This window comes from Somniosus microcephalus, chromosome 15, assembly GCF_052327205.1.
Source record: "Somniosus microcephalus isolate GS21.2 chromosome 15, FLI_Smic_1.0, whole genome shotgun sequence".
Lineage (NCBI taxonomy): Eukaryota > Metazoa > Chordata > Chondrichthyes > Squaliformes > Somniosidae > Somniosus > Somniosus microcephalus.
In genome coordinates this window covers 46119038-46138302 of record NC_141001.1, presented here as the reverse complement: position 1 = coordinate 46138302, position 19265 = coordinate 46119038, and the positions used below count along the sequence as shown (strand labels likewise).

Genomic DNA, 19265 nt, shown 5'->3' with positions numbered 1-19265 from the left:
AGATAGGAGGCAGAGAGTAGTGATGAACAGATGTTTTTCTAACTGGAGAGAAGTATCCAATGAGGTCCCCCAGGGGTTGGATTTGGACCCTTGCTTTTCTTGTTATATATAAATGACCTGGACTTTGTAATTGTATTCATTATACACAAGTTTGCGGATCAAACTTGGAAAGGTAGCAAATAGTGAGCAGGAAAACACAGACTGGAGAAATGGGCAAACACATGACTGATGCAATTTAATGCAAATAAGTTTGAAGTGATGCACTTTGGGAGGAGCAATATGGAGAGGCAGTATAATCTAAATGGGACTATTTTGAGGGGGTAGCAGAGCAGAGGGACCTGGGGGTGCATATTCACAAATCTTTGAAGGTGACACAGCAAGTGAATAAGGCAGTTAAGAAAGCATATGGAATATTTTGTTTTGTAAATAAGGCATTGAATACAAAAATAAGGAAGTCATGCTAAACCTTTACCAATCACTGGTTACAGCAACTTGCATTATATAGCACCTTTAACATAATAAAACATCCCAAGGTGCTTCACAGGAGCATAGAACATCCCAAGGTGCTTCACAGGATCAAACAAAATTTGACATCAAGCTATAGAAGTTCAAGCTCAGAGTTTGAGCACAGAACGTGGAGACAGAACTGGGTGAACGTAATCAGAGTGGATTGCAAGCAGAGTGGAAGAATTTGGTGACAGCAGGAATTGGTGGAGAGGAGGAAGGCGGTTGAGACAGCTAACTGAAAAGGAGGAGTGGAGCCACAGAACCCAAGGACCCTAAGTTAATAGGCCAGAGAGCGGACCTGCAGGAGAGCGAGAGGAGCAGCCGGAGATAAAGGTAGGCCTGAGAGCCCAGAGCCTGGAGAGGGAGTGAGGTAAAAAAAAATTGCATCAGCACAAGGGAAGGAGCTGATTGGTGAATAGCTGGTGACTTTTTTTAAAGTCTTGAGTTTATTTCTATTTAGTTAGTTAATAGTCTATTAAATAGAGGCATGGCAGGGTAACTCATTCCCATGGAATGCACATCTTGTGCCATGTGGGAACTCCAGGACGCATCCCGTCTCCTGGACAACCACGTGTGCAGGAAGTGTCGTCAGCTGGAGGAGCCCAAGTTCTGCGTTTTGGAGCTTGAACAGCAGCTAGTGCTGTTTTGGAGGGTTTAAGCTAATTTAGCAGGGGGATGGGCACCAGGATGTAGCATTAGAAAGGCAAAACAAGGTGCACAAAGGATTGGGAGACAGATAGCTTTAGGGTAAAAAAAATAGTACGGTATTAGGTGGGGTCAGACTAAGAGAATACAAGGTCCAAGATAGGTTTACTGTGCATATGTGTGAACACACGAAGCATGGTAAATAAGGTTGGCGAGTGGCAGGCACAAATAGCCACATGGGAATATGATGTTGTGGCGATAACGGAGACTTGGCTCAAAAAAGGACAGGATTGGGTACTAACTATTCCTGGATATAAGGTGTTCAGGAAAGAAAGGAGGTGGGTTGGTAGTATTGATTAAGGAGAATATTACAGTGCTGGAGAGAGAGTATGTCCTGGAGGGGTCAAGGACAGAATCTATTGGATTAGAGTTAAGAAACAATAGATGTGCCATTACACTACTAGGTGTATTCTACAGGCGACCAACTAGTGGGAAGGATATAGAGGAGCAAATTTGCAGGGAAATTAGAGAGGTGAAAGAACTACAGGAAACTTTGGTTTATCCGGAGGTTGTATGTCCGGAATACTCGATCTAACGGCAAAAATCAGGAGCCGTTTTCTATAAGTTTTTTTTAGTTCTCGTTGCTTTTTTTCCCCCCAGTCAGGCACTGCAAGGTCTGTAGCTATAGCAACAGCTTCAGCTAGAGACGCTTGCAGCTGCAGCCGACTGTTTAGAAGCTGTTGCTAAGCAACACAGTGTTTGTTGTCAGATACGGAGATGAAAACCTCCGTATGCTTCAACATTAACTTTGTATGTCCGGCAGTTTTGATAGATCGGCAACAGCTCGGTCACGTCGGTGCCGGATATCAAAGTTTCCTGTATAGAGTAGTGATAATGGGGGACTTCAACTATCCCAATATCGACTGGGATAGTATTAGTGTAAATGGCAAAGAGGGGGAAGAATTTCTGAAGTGTGTTCAGAAGAACTTTCTTGATCAGTAGTTTCCAGCCCAACAATGAAGGAAGCATTGCTGGATTTGATTCTGGGGAATGAGGTGGGTCAAGTGGAGCAAGTGTCAGTATTTCAATAACAGTGGTCATAGTATCATAAGGTTTAGATTAGCTACAGAAAAGGACAGGGAGCAATCTAGAGTAAAAATACTTAATTGGAGGAAGGCCAATTTCAGTGGGTTGAGAATGGATCTGGCCCGGGTAAATTGGAATCAAAGATTGGCAGGCAAAACCGTAATCGAACAATGGGCCACCTTTAAAGAGGAGATGGTTCGGGTACAGTCGAGGTGCATTCCCACGAGGGGGAAAGGTAGGGCAACCAAAGTCAGAGCTCGCAGAATGACAAAAGAGATAGAGAGTAAGATGAAGCAGAAAAAGGAGACGTACGACAGATGTTAGGTTGAGAATACAAGTGAGAACCAGATTGTGTATAGAAAGTTCAGAGGGGAAGTGAAAAAGGAAATAAGAGGGGCAAAGAGAGTGTATGAGAATAGATTGGCAACCAACATAAAAGGGAATCCAAAAGTTTTCTATAGGCATATAAATAGTAAAATGAGTAGTAAGGGGAGGGGAGGAGTGGGCCCGATTAGGGACCAAAAAGGAGACTTGGGCATGGCTGAGGTACTAAATGAGTACTTTGCATCTGTCTTTGCCAAGGAAGATGATGCTACCAAAGTCAGTGAAAGAGGAGGTAGTTGAGATACTGGATGGGATAAAAATTAATAAGGAGGTGCTAGAAAGGCTGGCTGTACTAGTAGATAAGTCACCAGGACCAGATGGGGTGCATCCAAGGATGCTGTGGGAAGTAAAGGTGGAAATTGCAGAGGTACTGGCTATAATCTTCCAATCCTCCTTAGATACAGGGGTGGTGCCAGAGGACTGGAGAACTGCAAATGTTACACCCTTGTTCAAAAAAGGGTGCAAGGATAAACCCAGCAACTACAGGCCAGTGAGTTTAACCTGGGTAGCGGGGAAACTTTTAGAAAACGATAATCCAGGGCAAAATTAACAGTCACTTGGACAAGTGTGGATTAATTAAGGAAAGCCAGCATTGATTTGTTAAAGTCAAATCATGTTTAACTAACTTTTTTGATGAGGTAACAGAGAGGGTTGATGAGGGCAATGCAGTTGATGTGGTGTACATGAACTTCCAAAAGGCGTTTGAAAAAGTGCCACATAATAGGCTTGCCAGCAAAGTTGAAGAACATGGAATAAAGGGGACAGTGGCAGCATGGATACAAAATTGGCTAAGTGACAGGAAACAGTAGTGGTGAACGGTTATTTTTCGGACTGGAGGAAGGTACATAGTGTTGTTCCCCAGGAGTCGGTACTAGGACCACTGCTTTTCTTCATATATATTAATGACTTGGACTTGTGTACAGGGCACAATTTCAAAATTTGCAGATGACACAAAACTTGGAAGTATAGTGAACAGTGAGGAGCATAATAATAGACTTCAAGAGGACACAGACAGGCTGGTGGAATGGGCGGACATATGGCAGATGAAATTTAATGCAGAAAAGTGCAAAGTGATACATATTGGTAAGGAGAACGGGGAGGCACAATATAAAATAAAGGGTACAATTCTAAAGAGGGTGCATGAACAGAGAAACCTGTGGTTATGTGCACAAATCATTGAAGGTGGCAGGGCAGGTTGAGAAAGCAGTTAAAAAAAGCATACGAGATCCTGGGCTTCATAAATAGAGGCATAGATTCAAAAGCAAGGAAGTTGTGAACCAGCTTTATAAAACACTGGTCCGACCTCAACTGGAGTATTGTGTCCAATTCTGGGCACCGCACTTTAGGAAGGATGTAAAGGCCTTAGCGAGGGTGCAAAAGAGATTTACATGGTTCCAGGGATGAGGAACTTCAGTTACGTGGATAGACTAGAGAAGCTGGTGTTGTTCTCCTTAGAACAGAAGGTTGGAGGAGATTTGATAGAGGTGCTCAAAATCATGAGGGGTCTAGACAGAGTAGATGGAGAGAAACCGTTTCCATTGGCGGAAGGGTCGAGAACCAGAAGACACAGATTTAAGGTGATGAGCAGAAGAACCAAAGGCGACATGAGGGAAAACCTTCTGACGCGAGTGGTTAGGATCGGAAATGCACTGCCTGAAAGGGTGGTGGAGGCAGACTCAATCGTGGCTTTCAAAAAGGAATTGGATAAGTACCTGAAGGGAAAAAAATTGCAGGGCTACAGGGAAAGGGCAGGTGAGTGGGACTAGCTGAAGTGCTCTTGCAAAGAGCTGGCACGGGCTCGACGGGCCGAATGGCCTCCTTGTGTGCTGTAACCATTCTATGATAAAGGCGATATTAGGACAGGTGACTAAAAGATTGGTCAATGTAGTAGGATTTAAGGAGCAACTTAAAAGGAGGCGAGAGGCTTAGGGAGGGAATTCCAAAGCCTAGGGCCCAGGTTGCTGAGGCCTCAGCTGGACTATTGTGTACAATTCTGGGCACAACACTTTAGGATGGATGTCAAGACCTTGGCGAGGGTACAGAGGAGGTTTACCAGGATGATGGGTCTTCAGTTATGTGGATGATTGGAGAAGCTGGGATTGTTCTCCTTGGAGCAGAGAAGGTGAAGGGGAGAACTAATGGAGGTATTCAAAATCATAAAGGGGTTTTGATAGAGCAAGTAGGGAGAAACTGTTTCCTCTGGCAAGTGGGTCAGTAACCAGAGGTCATAGATTTAAAATAATTGGCAAAAGAACTAGAGGGGAAATGAAGAATTTTTTTTCACACAAGGGTTTTTAAAATCTGGAACCCACTACCTGTGCTGGGATAGAATTCCCTGGACACCAGCAGCACTATTCTATCTCGTCCAAGTGACCATTCTTTATTGTACATCAGTGAATGTGAGCTTTTCAATATTTTTGTGGGTTGCAGGGTTTTTGGGGGGGGGGGGGGGGGGGGGGGGGAAAAGAGGGCGGGCACGGGTTGGGAGTGGGAGACAACAACCCTGATCTTGTCCTTTAACATCTACGCACATGCAACTTACAGTAAAGGTCACTGCATATTAAAAATCAGAGCTTATTTTCCTCTACCTAGCTTAAGAACACTGAAGCCACCTGCAGTGCCTTCACTGCCACCAACTCCAAACAGACCAAGGGTTGGAACTGGAACCTTTTGGATCAGTAGGACTTAGTAATACACCATGTGATGAATTTACCAACTGACATTGAAGAACCCATCCTCTTTCAAGTTTCAACTCAAGGTTTATAAAATTTGCCAAGTAAACCTTCTTAACTTGTACCACTGATGCAGAAATATAATATTGCTATCCTTTGGGATGTTTATCTAAGTTTAGCAGTCTACAGTATATAAATGCAAGTTGTTACTAGATTTAATGTGCTTTTCTAGTCACGATACAAGTTTTATGTTTTGTTAAAGCAGCAGTCAACAAGCTCAGTTGAGATGAGCCTACTCCTAAAACTTATTTTGGCTACCACTAAACCATATACTGTAGTACAAGCAATAGTTGCTGAAGCACAGCAAAGGTTACTTTTATTAAAACTTAACACTGACAAAGTCACTCCCTCGTATTGCCCATTGTAGAACATTTTCCTTACAACTTCTTGGAGGCGACAATGCCCCCAGTTATAGGAGTTAGAAAATCTTAGCCATTTGAGCTATAGACAGGGCTCAATGCTTTACTGAGTATTTCCAGCATCTTCTGTTTTTATTTCAAATTGCCAGCATCTGCAGTACTTTGCTTTTGTCTCAGTACTTTACTGTTCCTTCTGTCTTAGCATTCTACAAGCTCTAATGTATTTTAGACAGGGGGCCCAGTCTTTAAGATCAATACGCACAGCATCTCAGAAAATAAATCTTGCAACTATGTTGAGCTGCTCCACAGTAAAATTGAAATGCAGCCCACTGAAGTTATAAAATTGACCAATTACAGACCTTTTCTCTGAATTTTTGATGAAGTTCTACAAGCTTGTGGATTAGACACAGCAGCTGCCACATCCTCCTCTAGATTGCTCGTGGCAGCTTTGGTGGCACTTCGTGTGCATCTACGATCTTGTTTTTCAAGAACCTGTACACAAAAAGCAACTCGGAGCCTTAGTTTACATGGTTAGTTATTTTTGAGTTACTCACACCTTACCAATTAAACAAAAAACAAACAAACCACAGAAATTAAACGTCAAAAATGTTTAGAAAAGCGGTGCCATTTGTTTATATACCTACCAATGTGGCTGGCTGCTTCTCCTCCTTTGGTCGCTCAAATTCAAGGATTGCGCTAGAACTTGCTTCAACACTACAATGACAAGATATTGCTGTTTTCAAGTGTCTTACAACATACAACATTTTGCAACTAAAAAAGCCAGGTAATGGATCTATTCTTAGACTTTTAGTAACACTAACTTAGCTATGGAGACCAACAGTAATACCTTCCTTCTTAAGAGAGTGGAAACAAACCAATAACCTATGATTTAATTTTAATAACCAAGGCGAGTTTGTTTCCTACCACAGCAAGTTTAAATTGTTCAGATCCAGCCACTTTTTGCCCGTTTATAAAGAAATTGCACACAAGAACAAGCCAATCTACTTTCCCGTCTCCCCCACCCAAGAACTAGCCCATGACTATTTAAACACCTGAAACTCATTCGGGTTAAAGGTGTAACAAGCTGCATTATACAAAACATTTTCAGCGCTGTACAAGGTGACCAACTCAAAGAACTGCAGTTTTGAGAATGGGATACATTAATAATAAATTCTTTATATACACCACAATAATATTATGGCTACACCATCCAGATCTGTGGTGGGTACACCATTATAATCCAGGCTTGTAAAAAAAAGTGGGTCAAGGATTTGCCTGGCCACTCTGGCATCAAAACATCAGCCTTTAGGTTTCTACCACTCCACTGACATAAAAACTACTGAAAACTCTCCCTAAAGTCAAGAAGCCATTTTTTTCAAATGAGTCCCATTTCTAAAAATGGCAAATAAAAAAGTTTAAACTTGATGAGTACAATAGGATGTAGTCAGAAATCTTAGTAAATGTTAAATTAATTAAGCTTTTAAATTAAACACGGTTATAAAGTTGTTTATTTTCCAGTTACTAGGAGGAAGCTATCTAGCCCTCTATATAGAAATAGTAGAATTTCAAGTGGAAAGGTACAAGCATCACTTCTGTAATGAGCTAGATTACCTCTATAGGTCTTTGAAGTTAAACAGATAAGCATAAACACTCAAACCTGATTGGAATCATTCCTGTACTCCAAGTTTCTCCCATATTGGGAGAACTTGTATCCTATACTACACTGGGTTACAACAGATTTAAAGGTCGCAACTTTTCAGATACGGCAGTAACTTCTGCAGAATTGAGGCTTGCAGTTTAAATGCCGAAGCCTTACAGACAAATCCCAAATTTAAAAAAGAGTTGTCGACACCCAGTACTACCCAATAGCAAGATTGTTGCTTGCATTCATTGACGACAGGACATAAATTTTTTCAATAATCAGAACATTTCACAACAATTATGAACTCCTCACCTTGAATTACTAGAGCAGAATCAGAACCTGCCAGTCTATAATGCAGTGACTAATGGTTAATGCTCCAAATTAGTCGGACCTCAGCTGAGAAGTAGGGCCACTAAAAAAGGACTGAGAGCCTGGTTCAGAAAGGATTTTGAAACATATTTTTGAAGCCACGAGGGGTTCCCCGTAGTAACACTCGCTGTCTGGGCTCACTTGAAGAATTGCCATTTGGCAAGGTAGTAGAGGGCAACAAGCACTTATTAGAAGTGTCCCTAGCTAAAGTCAGCACCTCCAGGAGGAAATGCCCAGGCTCCTGCATGAAGTCTAGCTTCTTGGGCAAGCTATAGAATGCCTGACATGAAACCATGTCCAACTTAAAAGCACAACCTTTAAGATTTCTGTAAGAGATACCTCTAGATCATATATACAAATATAATTGGCAGGCGAAAATTTCATTTTACAGGAAGATATACATTGCTGTACTGCCCCTTGTAGTGCTATCCCTATTTAAATAACCACAACTTTAAAGGATTACACCTCATTGAGTAACACATTATGAGATAGCTACTCCAACAAAAATCTCACCATTCTTTCTCTGCATTTTCCTCCATTTTCTCAATGGAGCTATGGTCTACGGAGAAAAGACATGGACATTATTGAAGTGAAACATTTATATGTAAAGCTGAAAAGAATACTGGCATTAAACACAAAATTTGATATACTGAATTGCTCAATTAATTAAATCAAGAATTCTGAAATGACAAGTCCTTTCATAGCTGGATTCAAGGAGCCAGCAAAAAATTCCGCACAGTTAGCAGTCTGGCACAATAGGCCAAACTTTGTAAAAGGATTTAATATACGAGATACCCGCAAAGATTTAGAAGTGTCTACAGTCCTAGACTCGAATACATTGAAATCAGGATGCATTGGGTGGGGGTGTTGGGAAATCAGGATCGTGAATTTTCTAAGTCACCACTGCAATATGGCAGTCAAGGAATATGCATTTCATATCACTATCTGGATTTTTGTGTTTTCTCACTTTCAACGATCCCTCTCATCTTGTAAAATTTCACTATCCCACCTCATTTACTTAGAGCCTTGATCTCCATTTTAAAATATATTTTGCTGGTCTTCACACACAGCTTCTGTTTGGAATAATAGGTTTATTCCAGTGAGAGAATGACAGTTATTCCCCATCCACAAAATCTGTTTAGGAGAAGAGGAGAAAGCAAGAGCCCATAACTGAAGACCAGGTTTTGCGCCAAAATGTGAGGGGGATAAAAAAGGCCAATCACACCGCCAAAGAAGCTGCTGGACAGGGCAAAAATGTAAAACACAAAAATAATTGAAACATTACACATGAAGAATGTGTCTAAATATATGCTCTTTGATCTGAAAGTGAAAATGGAGTTGAAACAGACCGAGTGACAGTATTAGTAGATTTAGACAGGAAATGACCTTCAGCCCATTGATCCACAGTATTCCCTTGTTGTATTTCCAATAACCCTGAATCGATTTATTGACAAGAGCCTGTCTTGTTCCTTCTTGAAACCCAACAAGTTTTCTTGTTCCACTACCCATGTTCCACAATTTACCACCCTTTTAATAAAAAATCTTCCTCCTGCATTTCCTAGTTTCTTTAGTTACACTTAATTTGTAAATATGATCCATTGTGCTTAAATTCTGTGCAAAGCAGAAAAGCTTATTTAGATTCAATTTGACCAAACACTTCAATCATATCCCTTCAATCTTCTCTTTTTAAAAAGAGAAAAAAAAAACAGGGTCGTCAATCTTTCCTCATACATCATTCCTTCAAGTTCTGGGATCAACCGTGTAGGCTTTCCTTGTACCCCTCCAATAACTGATTCTTTTACTACATTATAGGTCCACCATCTAGTGAGAGGGAGCGTTGCAGTTACCATTCTGCATGCAGAATGCAACATGTAGGTGCGAATTTTCCTTAGACAGTTATACTTACGACTGGAAGCAGAGGACGCCAACATATTCTTTCTCCTGGCAATAGATTTACGCATTGATTTTCTGGTGGATTCCTGCACCATGGTAGTCCGTTGAACATTCAATGAATATTTATCCATTAACCTGACACAGCTGGACCTGCGGCTGGCAATGCTTTTCCGTACTGACCTACGGGTACGTCTAGTGCTTTTATGAACCGACTTATTTTCATCTTCCTCAGAGATGGAGCCCTCACCAGCAGCTGGAGCATTACTCAATTCCCAATTAGCTGAGCCAGACTCACCATCAACTGCATTTTCTTTAGCAGTAGCAGCATCTATTTTCAGCTTAGTTCCTTCATGACTTGGGCCGCTGGGGTTCAGTGGAGTGGCAGCAAGAGTCAATGTTTCCAAAACAGGTCCACTTTGAGGAGATGGTTTTGCCACAGCTGCTTTTTGAAGCAGGTTCACATGTTCAAAAGTCAGCAGAGATTGAGCCAAGTTGGCCGCCTGACCCTTCTGGTAAAACTCCACATTCCTACGGTCATTCAGAGACAGTTCAACTAATGGAATTCGACCATTAACTGTGACAATAGGGCACACGCTGTTTTTTTCAGTTTCTAGACTGGCAGTTGCTGCTGCACGTAATGCTGATCGTGTCAGACGTACAGGATGTGCCTGCTCAACTATTTTATTGCAGTCACTGCTATCTTCTTCAAAGACTCTACTTGAGAGTTTTGGGCGCTGAATTAAAGAACGCCTTAAACTCTTTCTGCTTCTAGAAAACCTGGAGGAATAAAATTTATAAAATTGAAATATGCCTAAACAACTAGCAGATGAGTTTATGAATTGCCCCATTCAAATGAGTACAGTAAAATTCATACCAATTACAATCAAAACACTGAAGCAAGCCATTTTTTCTGGATTTCTCTGCCATTTGTAATTATATTTTTGTTTAAACAGAATTGAAGATCTTTCCCTCCCAATTTTCGCCCATCCTCTTCTAAAGACATAGAAACTAGTAGTTGTCTCCCACGTGGCTACGACTGCCAAGACAGTGAGTGTCTGTAACTGTTTTATCATGGGATAGGATGGAATGGAGCGGGGCGGGAGAAAGGAAGAGAATCACAATGAGCCAAATTGTACTTTCAGAGATGCACACTTCTCCGTCATCAAGTTGATAACCACCAGGCACTGGGATCTTTAATGTTCTCCTCACCCCACCATCCCCCTCTTCCCCCACCACCACCCAGTAGGCCCTAGGACATTAAAGTTGCCCATGGCATCTGGTTGGTCAACTAAGTGACCAGAGATTGGTAATTAAGTCATAACTTCAAATCTATATGACTAAGCTACATGTTACTTTTACCTACTGAGCAAACAAGAACTGAAAAATTAGCAGGATAAGCGTGAAGTTTTTCCATTAGCTCTTAGCTGAACCGGACAGGCTTAGTCCTTCCCCATGTCACAAATACTTTAAAGAAATTATATGGCATAATGAAACTAAACCCTTCCCTTCCACCCGCACCCCCCGCCCCGCCCCCCACCAACCCTAATTTATTTTCCATTTGGTCTTTCAAGATCAGGTTTTGTGCATCTTCTTCTTCTGCTATACAAACTCTTTCCCCTTTCTTTTCCACCCCCCTTTACCCCATAGATTTCATTAAAGCCTTCTGGCATAAGCAGAATACACCATTTATTACACACAAGGGAAGCCAAGCAACTCATTCACAAATTATTACTCCAGTTGGACAAGTATCTTCTGTAAATAAGAGTTTACACTTTCATGCAGTCACTTTGGGTTTGCTAAATTAATTATCCCAAACCATTCTGATATCTCCCAACTGATTGCTCAGAGCAACATTGGTAGAGGCCAGCACAGGTGGTTCACGGTCAGAGGAAATACTCCTTTCAAAAAAGGAAACAGCTATGAGAAATTAGATCACTTAAATCCAGTTGTTGAACATGCGCAGATGATTTTGATGCCGTTGAACTGTAACTTCTCATTAAACACCCATTGATACCCTTACCTCTTATTGGGATCTTGGGCCACAGATGGACGTCTCCTTCGCCGCTTTCTCTCTGAAGGTGTTTTTGGCATCAACTCAGGCTCTGCATTAAAGTCACTGAAAAACATTTTCAATTTGTATAGATTGTTGAGCCCAGCAATTCTTTGTTACAATGTTCCTTCATGAAGTTAGTGAAGGACAAATTAAAGTTACTACAGTCCCTGCCATTTATAGTAAGCGCGTTGGTGATATCATGATTTGCCCGCTATAAGCGTTGGACGGTTTAAAGTGAAGCGCTATGGCCACCATGTAGCAAGTGATGCCAAGCCTAGGGAGTGAGTATTTGTGCGTGGGAATATCCTAGTGTTTTCACTCGAGGTCCATACACCTGTACTTTGCAGGAGCACCGCACAGGCCCCGCAACGACCTCATGGTGTCTGGCTGCTGATGGCTCTTCCAGTGCGAGTTTGAGGGGAGAACAGGCATTTGGATCACAAAGGACAAATTGGCATAGGAAGCAAGATAAATGGGCATCTGGAGACGAGAAGCTGCCTCAGAGAGAAGGAAGCCAGAGCTGTTCTGGGAGAATTGAGGTGATTGAATCAGTTGGAGGATTCAGAACCAAAAGAAGGAAAAGAGATCAGAGGTGAGAAATTGAACATTATTAAATAATAACTGGATAAATTCAAACATCATCATGAATTGATCACACTCAACACTTTAGTAGCATTTATCAAGAAGCTTATTTATTGAAGCAGTCAACTATTGAGTAAACACCAGTTCTGCCCAAAATACAGAGTGCTTAACACACAAAGCAGCAACTTTGTAATTGACTTATGGAAATGAAAATGGATTGCCTTATTTAAAATTGGACGTCTAAGTGGTGGGGACTGTATACTCCACTTTAATCAGAAAACTACAGATGACTGTATAGCATAGAGCAACAATTAAGTGATTTTCTTAGCTCATGAACTAGCATGAAAGGATTGGAAGACAATTTAGCTCAATATCACTTCATTGTGTACACTTTTTTGCCAATTGCCTACTTCCCTCTCCCAAAGGCAACGGCTCTTGCTGGGGGTGCTGTTCCATGCCTGCTGACACTTCATTCAAATGCTCTTTCCTAGAGTGATCCAGACAGCATGTGGTGGTAGGCTATTTGGCGATAGAAGGACATAACAATCAAGCCAGATATGGTCCTCTCAATTTTCATATACATAGTTTTCAGGCGAGGCCACTCTACTGCAAACAAACAGGAACCATGGCAGATTTTTAAAAACATTTTAAAATTCATTTTCTCCCCATCCCAAACCAAGGTGCAATGAAATCAATTGTAGTATACCTGCCATCCTGGCACAGGCCAAGAACCAAATTGGAGAACTTTTTAACCCATTAAAAAGACTTGCATTTATATAGCACCTTTCACAACTTCAGGACATCCCAAAGCACCTTACAAACAATTAAGTACTTTTGAAGTATAGTCACTGTTGTAATGTAGGAAATGTGGCAGCCAATTTGCACACAGCAAAGTCCCACAAACAGTAATGTGATAATGACCAGATAATCTGTTTAGGTGATGTTGGCGGAGGGATAAATATTGGCCAACTCTCCTGTTCTTTGAATAGTGCCATGGGATCTTTTACATCCATAGGCCCAGAGAGTCTACTCTGCCATTTTGTTTGGTCTTGGCACCTCTTATTTTTTTAAGTCCCAAATCCCCAACCTTTCTTACTTTTAACCAAGTGTCTTATTTTAATCCACCTACCTCCATTTGAACCATTTTGCATCTATGGCATTCCACATTCTCACAACCCTTTACGAAAAAGTTTTCCTGAATTTATGTTTATCCCACTTAATTTGATTTTTTTTTTACATCACTTTATTCTGAATTCCCTCATCTGTCAATTCCTTTTGTTATTTAAAACAGCTGGGCGGTACTGCTCTGGCCTGGTTCCATTATCTATCCATCCAGTTGTAGCCAGAGAATCACCTGTAATGGCTTCTCTTCCTGCTCCCGCACCTTTACCTCTGGAGTCCCAAGGATCTATCCTTGGACCCCTCCTATTTCTCATCTACATGCTGCCCCTCGGCAACATCATCCGTAAACACACGTTCCACATGTACGCTGACAACAACCAGCTCTATCTCGACACCACCTTTATCGACCCCTCCACTGTATGATTTATCACAATGCTTGTCCGACATTCAATACCGGATAAGCAGAAATTTCCTCCAGCTAAATATTAGGAAGCCTGAAGCCATTGACTTCAGTCTCCACCACAAGTAGACACAGAGTGTGTTTCCACTTGTGGGGGAAAGAGCAAAACTAGAGGCCACCAATATAAGATAGTCACCAAAAAATCTAATAGGGAATTCAGAAGAAACTTCTTTAACCAGAGAGTGGTGAGAATGTGGAACTCACTACCACAGGGAGTAGTTGAGACGAATAACATAGATGCATTTTAGGGGAAGCTAGATAAGCATATGAGGGAGAAGGGTACAGTGGGTTATGTTGAGTTAGAGGAGGAAGGATGGGAGGAGGCTCATGTGGAGCATAAACACCAACACGGACTGGTTGGGCCGGATGGCCTGTTTCTGTGCTGTACATTAAGAGCTGAGAAACTGTAACTTGCTAGTACAGGTGTCCGCAATTCCGAAAACCAAAAGTTTTTTCGTGGAGCGTCACTCGTGTGCACGACATGACCCGAGTGGCGCCAAACATGACCCGACGCGGCCGATGCTTGACCCACGCAGGTGTGAGGCGTCAGTTGTGTCTCAGCGCTGCTACCAGTCACACGTGCGTCTGCTGCTCTGATATTTTTTGTTATTTTGTGATTTTGAGTTTAATTTCACTGTGAAAATGTCAAAAAGAGCTGCAGATACCCCTACCATTCTGAAATCCGAAAAAATCCGAATTCCGAAACACATCTGGCCCCAAGGGTTTCAGATAAGGGATTAATAACCTGTACTTATTAAATTAATAACTTAAACTAAATAAAATCAAACTAAATAAAATAATCAAACAATAAACCTAAAATATCAATTGAATAAAATCGTTAACTAATTAAATAAATCAAACAAGGTTAGAGCTGGCAGGGCAGGTGATTGGTCATAACTGCAGCATGTGGGAGTCTGAAGAGCATCGCGATCCCGAGCAACCACATCTGCAGCAAGTGCCTGCAACTCGAGGAACTTCGGCTCACAATTGTTGAGCTGGAGGACGAGCTGCAGACATTGCGATGTATCAGGGAGGGGGAGAGTTACCTGGACACTTTGTTCCAGGAGGCAATCACACCCTTTAGGTTAACTAGTACTTCAGAGTTCGTCGGTGGTCGGGGACAGGAGGGTATGACTGCGAGTCAGGAAGGTATGGGGACCCAGGATGTAGTGATGAAGGAGCCTCAGCCCTGGACATTGACCAACAGGTACGAGGTACTTTCTACCTGTATGGATGAGGAAAAGGACTGCAGGGAGGATGAGCAAACTGACCACAGCACTGTGGTACAGGGGGCCATCCAACTGGGGGGAGAAGGAAGGAATGTGGTGGTAGTAGTAGGGGACAGTATAATCAGGGGGATAGATACTGTTCTCTGCAGCCGCAAAAGAGAGTCCTGAAGGCTGTGTTGCCTGCCCAGTGCCAGGGTTAAGGATATCTCCTCGCGGTTGGAGAAGAACTTGGAGTGGGAGGGGTAGGATCCAGTTGTCGTGGTCCATGTAGGAACCAACGACATAGGTAGAACTAAGAATGAGGTTATGCGGAGGGAGATTGAGGAGTTAGGGTCTAAATTAATAAGCAGAACCACAAGGGTAATAATCTCTGGATTACTACCTGAGCCACGTGCAAATTGGCATAGGGTCAAGCAGATCAGAGAGTTAAATGCGTGGCTCAAGGAGTGGTGTGGGAAAATGGGATTTCAATTCATGGGGCACTGGCACCATTGCTGGGGAAAGAGGGAGCTGTTCCATCGGGACGGGCTCCACTTAAACCGGGCTGGGACCAGCGTCCTGGTGAATCGAATAACTAGGGCTGTAAACCAAAAAAGGTGGGGGGGGGGGGGGGGGGCGGTGGTGGAGAAAGGAGGGTCAGGTGAGGGGAAATTTAGAAATCTAAAGAGAGGGGTCAAGGCAATACAGCAATGTAGCGATTTGGGTAAAATAAGCAGAGTGTGACAGGAAGGGACAGAAAGTTTTTGTGGCAGTGCAGAGAATAAGGTCAAAGCAGGGAATAATGTTAAAAACTATTTAAATTAAAGGTTCTTTATCTGAATGCACAAAGCATTCGTAACAAGATAGACAAACGAGTGGCACAGAGATAAATGGGTTTGATCTAATAGCCATTACAGAGGCATGGTTGCAAGGTGGCCAAGGTTGGGAACTAAATGTTCCAGGGTACTCGACATTTCGAAAAGACAGGCAGAATGGAAAAGGAGGAGGAGTAGCCCTGATAATAAAGGATGACATAAGGACAGGATGGATTGATGAAGGGAAGGCAATGGATGAAGGGAATGCAATGGATGTTGTCTACATGGGTTTTCGGAAGGCATTTGACAAAGTACCATATAGAAGGCTGGTTAACAAAATTGAGGCTCATGGAATAGGTGGGTCAGTGGCAGCTTGGATAGGGAATGTCAGAGACAGCTTGGATAAGGAATTGGCTTAAGGACAGAAAACAGCAAGTTGTGGTAAATGGCTGCTTTTCAGACTGGAGGATGGTAGACAATGGTGTTCCCCAAGGCTCAGTGCTGGGGCCACTGCTTTTTCTGATATAAATATCCTGGATATTGGAATACAGAGTAGAATTTCTAAATTTGCCAATGACACCAAACTTGGGGGTGTGGCAAACAGTGATGATATCAAGCGACTGCAACAGGACATAGAAAGGCTAGCAGCATGGGCAGACAAGTGGCAGATGGATTTTAACAGAGAAGTGTGAGGTGATGCATTTTGGCAGAAGGAACAAGGAGAGGCAATATACACTTAATGGCACAGTTTTAAAGAATGTGCAGGGACAGAGGGACCTGGGAGTTAATGTGCATAGGTCCCTGAAGGTGGCAGGACATATTGAGAGAGTGGTTAACAAAGCATATAGGATCTTGGGGTATTGAATACAAAAGTAGAGAAGTAATGCTGAACCTTTATAAAGCGCTGGTTAGGCCACAACTGGAATATTGCGTCCAGTTCTGGTCACCACACTTTAGGAAGGATGTGAAGGCCCTTGAGACGGTGCAGAGGAGATTTACCAGAATGGTTCTGGGGATAGTGGATCTTAGCTACAAGGACAGATTGGAGAAGCTGGATTTGTTTTCATTAGAGCAAAGGAGGTTGAGGGGTGATTTGATACAGGTGTACAAGATTATGACTGGTTCGGATAGGCTGGACGGTGAAAGGCAGTTCCCACTAGTTGATGGTACAAGGACTAGAGGACACAGATTTAAGGTTTTGGGCAAGAGATACAGGGGGGATGTGAGGGAAAACTTTACGCAGCAAGTGGAGAGGACCTGGAACTCGCTGCCAATGGAAGTGTGATGCGCTATCAATTCTAATAAAAGGCTGGGCAGAGTTCAGAACGACAGGCTTTTATTAACTACTGAATTGCACTTCAGACAGATCAGGACTATGCCTCTAGTGGACGACCGAATGCCAGGAGCTGCCATGCGGCCGCTCTTATACTCGGTAGCCCAGGGGCGGAGTCAGCTGAGGCATAGTCAGGCACAACAGTGAAACAAGAGTGAACGACAACAACAACAGTGAACACAGTGAACGACAGTGGTTTACCACAAAGTGGTAGAAGCAGAGACACTCAATGTTTTCAAGGGGAGACTGGATAGGCACTTGAGGGAAATAAACTTGCAGGGCTACGGTGATAGAGTGGGGGAGTGAGACTGACTAGATTGCTATAGAGCCAGCAGACTCCAATGGCCTCCTTCTGTGCCGTTATAACCCTATGACAGTAGCGAGAAAGGATGTCGGCTCGGAAGATCAGGAAGTAGAATCAGTATGGGTGGAAATAAGGAACAAGGGGCAAAAAACGCTGGTAGTATATAGGCCCCCTAACAGTGGCTATACCGTTGGACAGAATATTAATCAAGAAATAGAAGGAGCTTGCAACAAAGGTAATGCAATAATCTTGGGGGACTTTAATCTTCATATAGACTGGACAAATCAAATTAGCAAAGGTAGTCTGGAGGACGAGTTCATGGAATGCATTCGGGACAGTTTCCTAGAACAATGTGTCATGGAACCAACCAGGGAACTGGCTATTTTAGATCTAGTATTGTGTAATGATACAGGGTTAATTAGCAATCTCATAGTAAAGGATCCTCTGGGGCAGAGTGATCATAATATGATAGAATTACACATTAATTATTGAGAGTGACTTGCCAAGTCCGAAACTAGAGTCTTAAATTTAAATAAAGCCAATTACATAGGTATGAGGGGCGAGTTGGCTAAGGTAGATTGGAAAAATAGATTAAAAGGTATGGTGGTAGATAAGCAGTGGCTAACATTTAAAGAAATTTCATAATTCTCAACAAAAATACATTCCATTGAGAAACAAAAACTCCACAGGAAAAGTGATCTAACCATGGCTAACTAAAGAAGTTAAGGATAGCATTACATTGAAAGAAGAAGCTTATAATGTTGCAAAAAATAGTAAGCCCAAGGATTGGGAGAGTTTCAGAAACCAGCAAAGGTTTACCAAAAAATTGTTAAAAAAGGGAAAAAAATAGAATGAGAGAAAACTAGCAAGAAATATAAAAGCAGATTGTAAGAGTTTCTACACGTATGTAAAAAAAAGTTGCAAAAGTAAACGTTGGTCCCTTAGAGGCTGAGACAGGAGAAATTATTATGGGGAATAAGGAAATGGCAGAAATATTAAACAAATATTTTGTATGTGTCTTTATAGTAGAAGACACAAAAAGCATACCAAAAATGGTGGGGAACCAAGGGTCTAATGAAGGTGAGGAACTTAACGTAATTAATGTAAGTAGAGAAAAAGTACTAGAGAAACTAATGGGACTAAAAGCCAACAAATCCCCATGACCCGACAGCCTGTATCCTAGGGTTCTAAAAGAAGTGGCTGAAGAGATAGTGGATGCATTGGTTTTGATCTTCCAAAATTCCCTAGATTCTAGAATGGTCCCAGCGGATTGGAAGGTCGCAAATGTAACACCGCTATTCAAGAAAGGAGGGAGAGAAAAAACACAGGGAACTATAGGCCAGTTAGCCTGACATCAGTCGTCAGGAAAATGCTGGAATCCATCGTTAAGGAAGTGGTATCAAGTCGCTTAGAAAAATCATAACATGATTAGGCAGAGTCAACATGGTTTTATGAAAGGGAAATCGTGTTTGACAAATTTATTAGAGTTTGTTGAGGATGTAACTAGCAGGGTAGATAAAGGGGAACCAGTGGATGTAGTATATTTGGATTTCCAAAAGGCATTCAATAAGGTGCCACAAAAAAAGGTTATTTCGCAAGATTAGGGCTCATGGGGTTGAGGGTAATAGGCCGTATTTTCTAATTGGAGGCCTGCGTGCGGAAGCCTCCGACCTGGAAAAATCTACAGACTTAGCCAAGGGCTCCCGAGGTGCCTACACTTCCGATCCTGGGCCTCTCCAAACTCCAAGTACGCGGGGCCCACGTATCCCAG

General features: G+C 42.3%; 1 protein-coding gene across 3 annotated transcripts in view; it reads right to left on the bottom strand.

Annotated features, from left to right (window-relative positions):
- Positions 1-19265, bottom strand: part of LOC147106698 (inner centromere protein-like) — an 89792-nt gene that overhangs the window by 55413 nt on the left and 15114 nt on the right. For all 3 annotated transcript variants that reach the window (XM_086007749.1, XM_086007750.1, XM_086007751.1), the window contains exons 3-7: positions 11638-11733; positions 9631-10394; positions 8238-8283; positions 6358-6427; positions 6073-6205 (exon numbers count right to left, since the gene is read on the bottom strand). In XM_086007749.1, the coding sequence (XP_085863875.1) occupies positions 6073-6205; positions 6358-6427; positions 8238-8283; positions 9631-10394; positions 11638-11733 (1109 nt within the window). The remainder of the gene's footprint in view (positions 1-6072; positions 6206-6357; positions 6428-8237; positions 8284-9630; positions 10395-11637; positions 11734-19265) is intronic.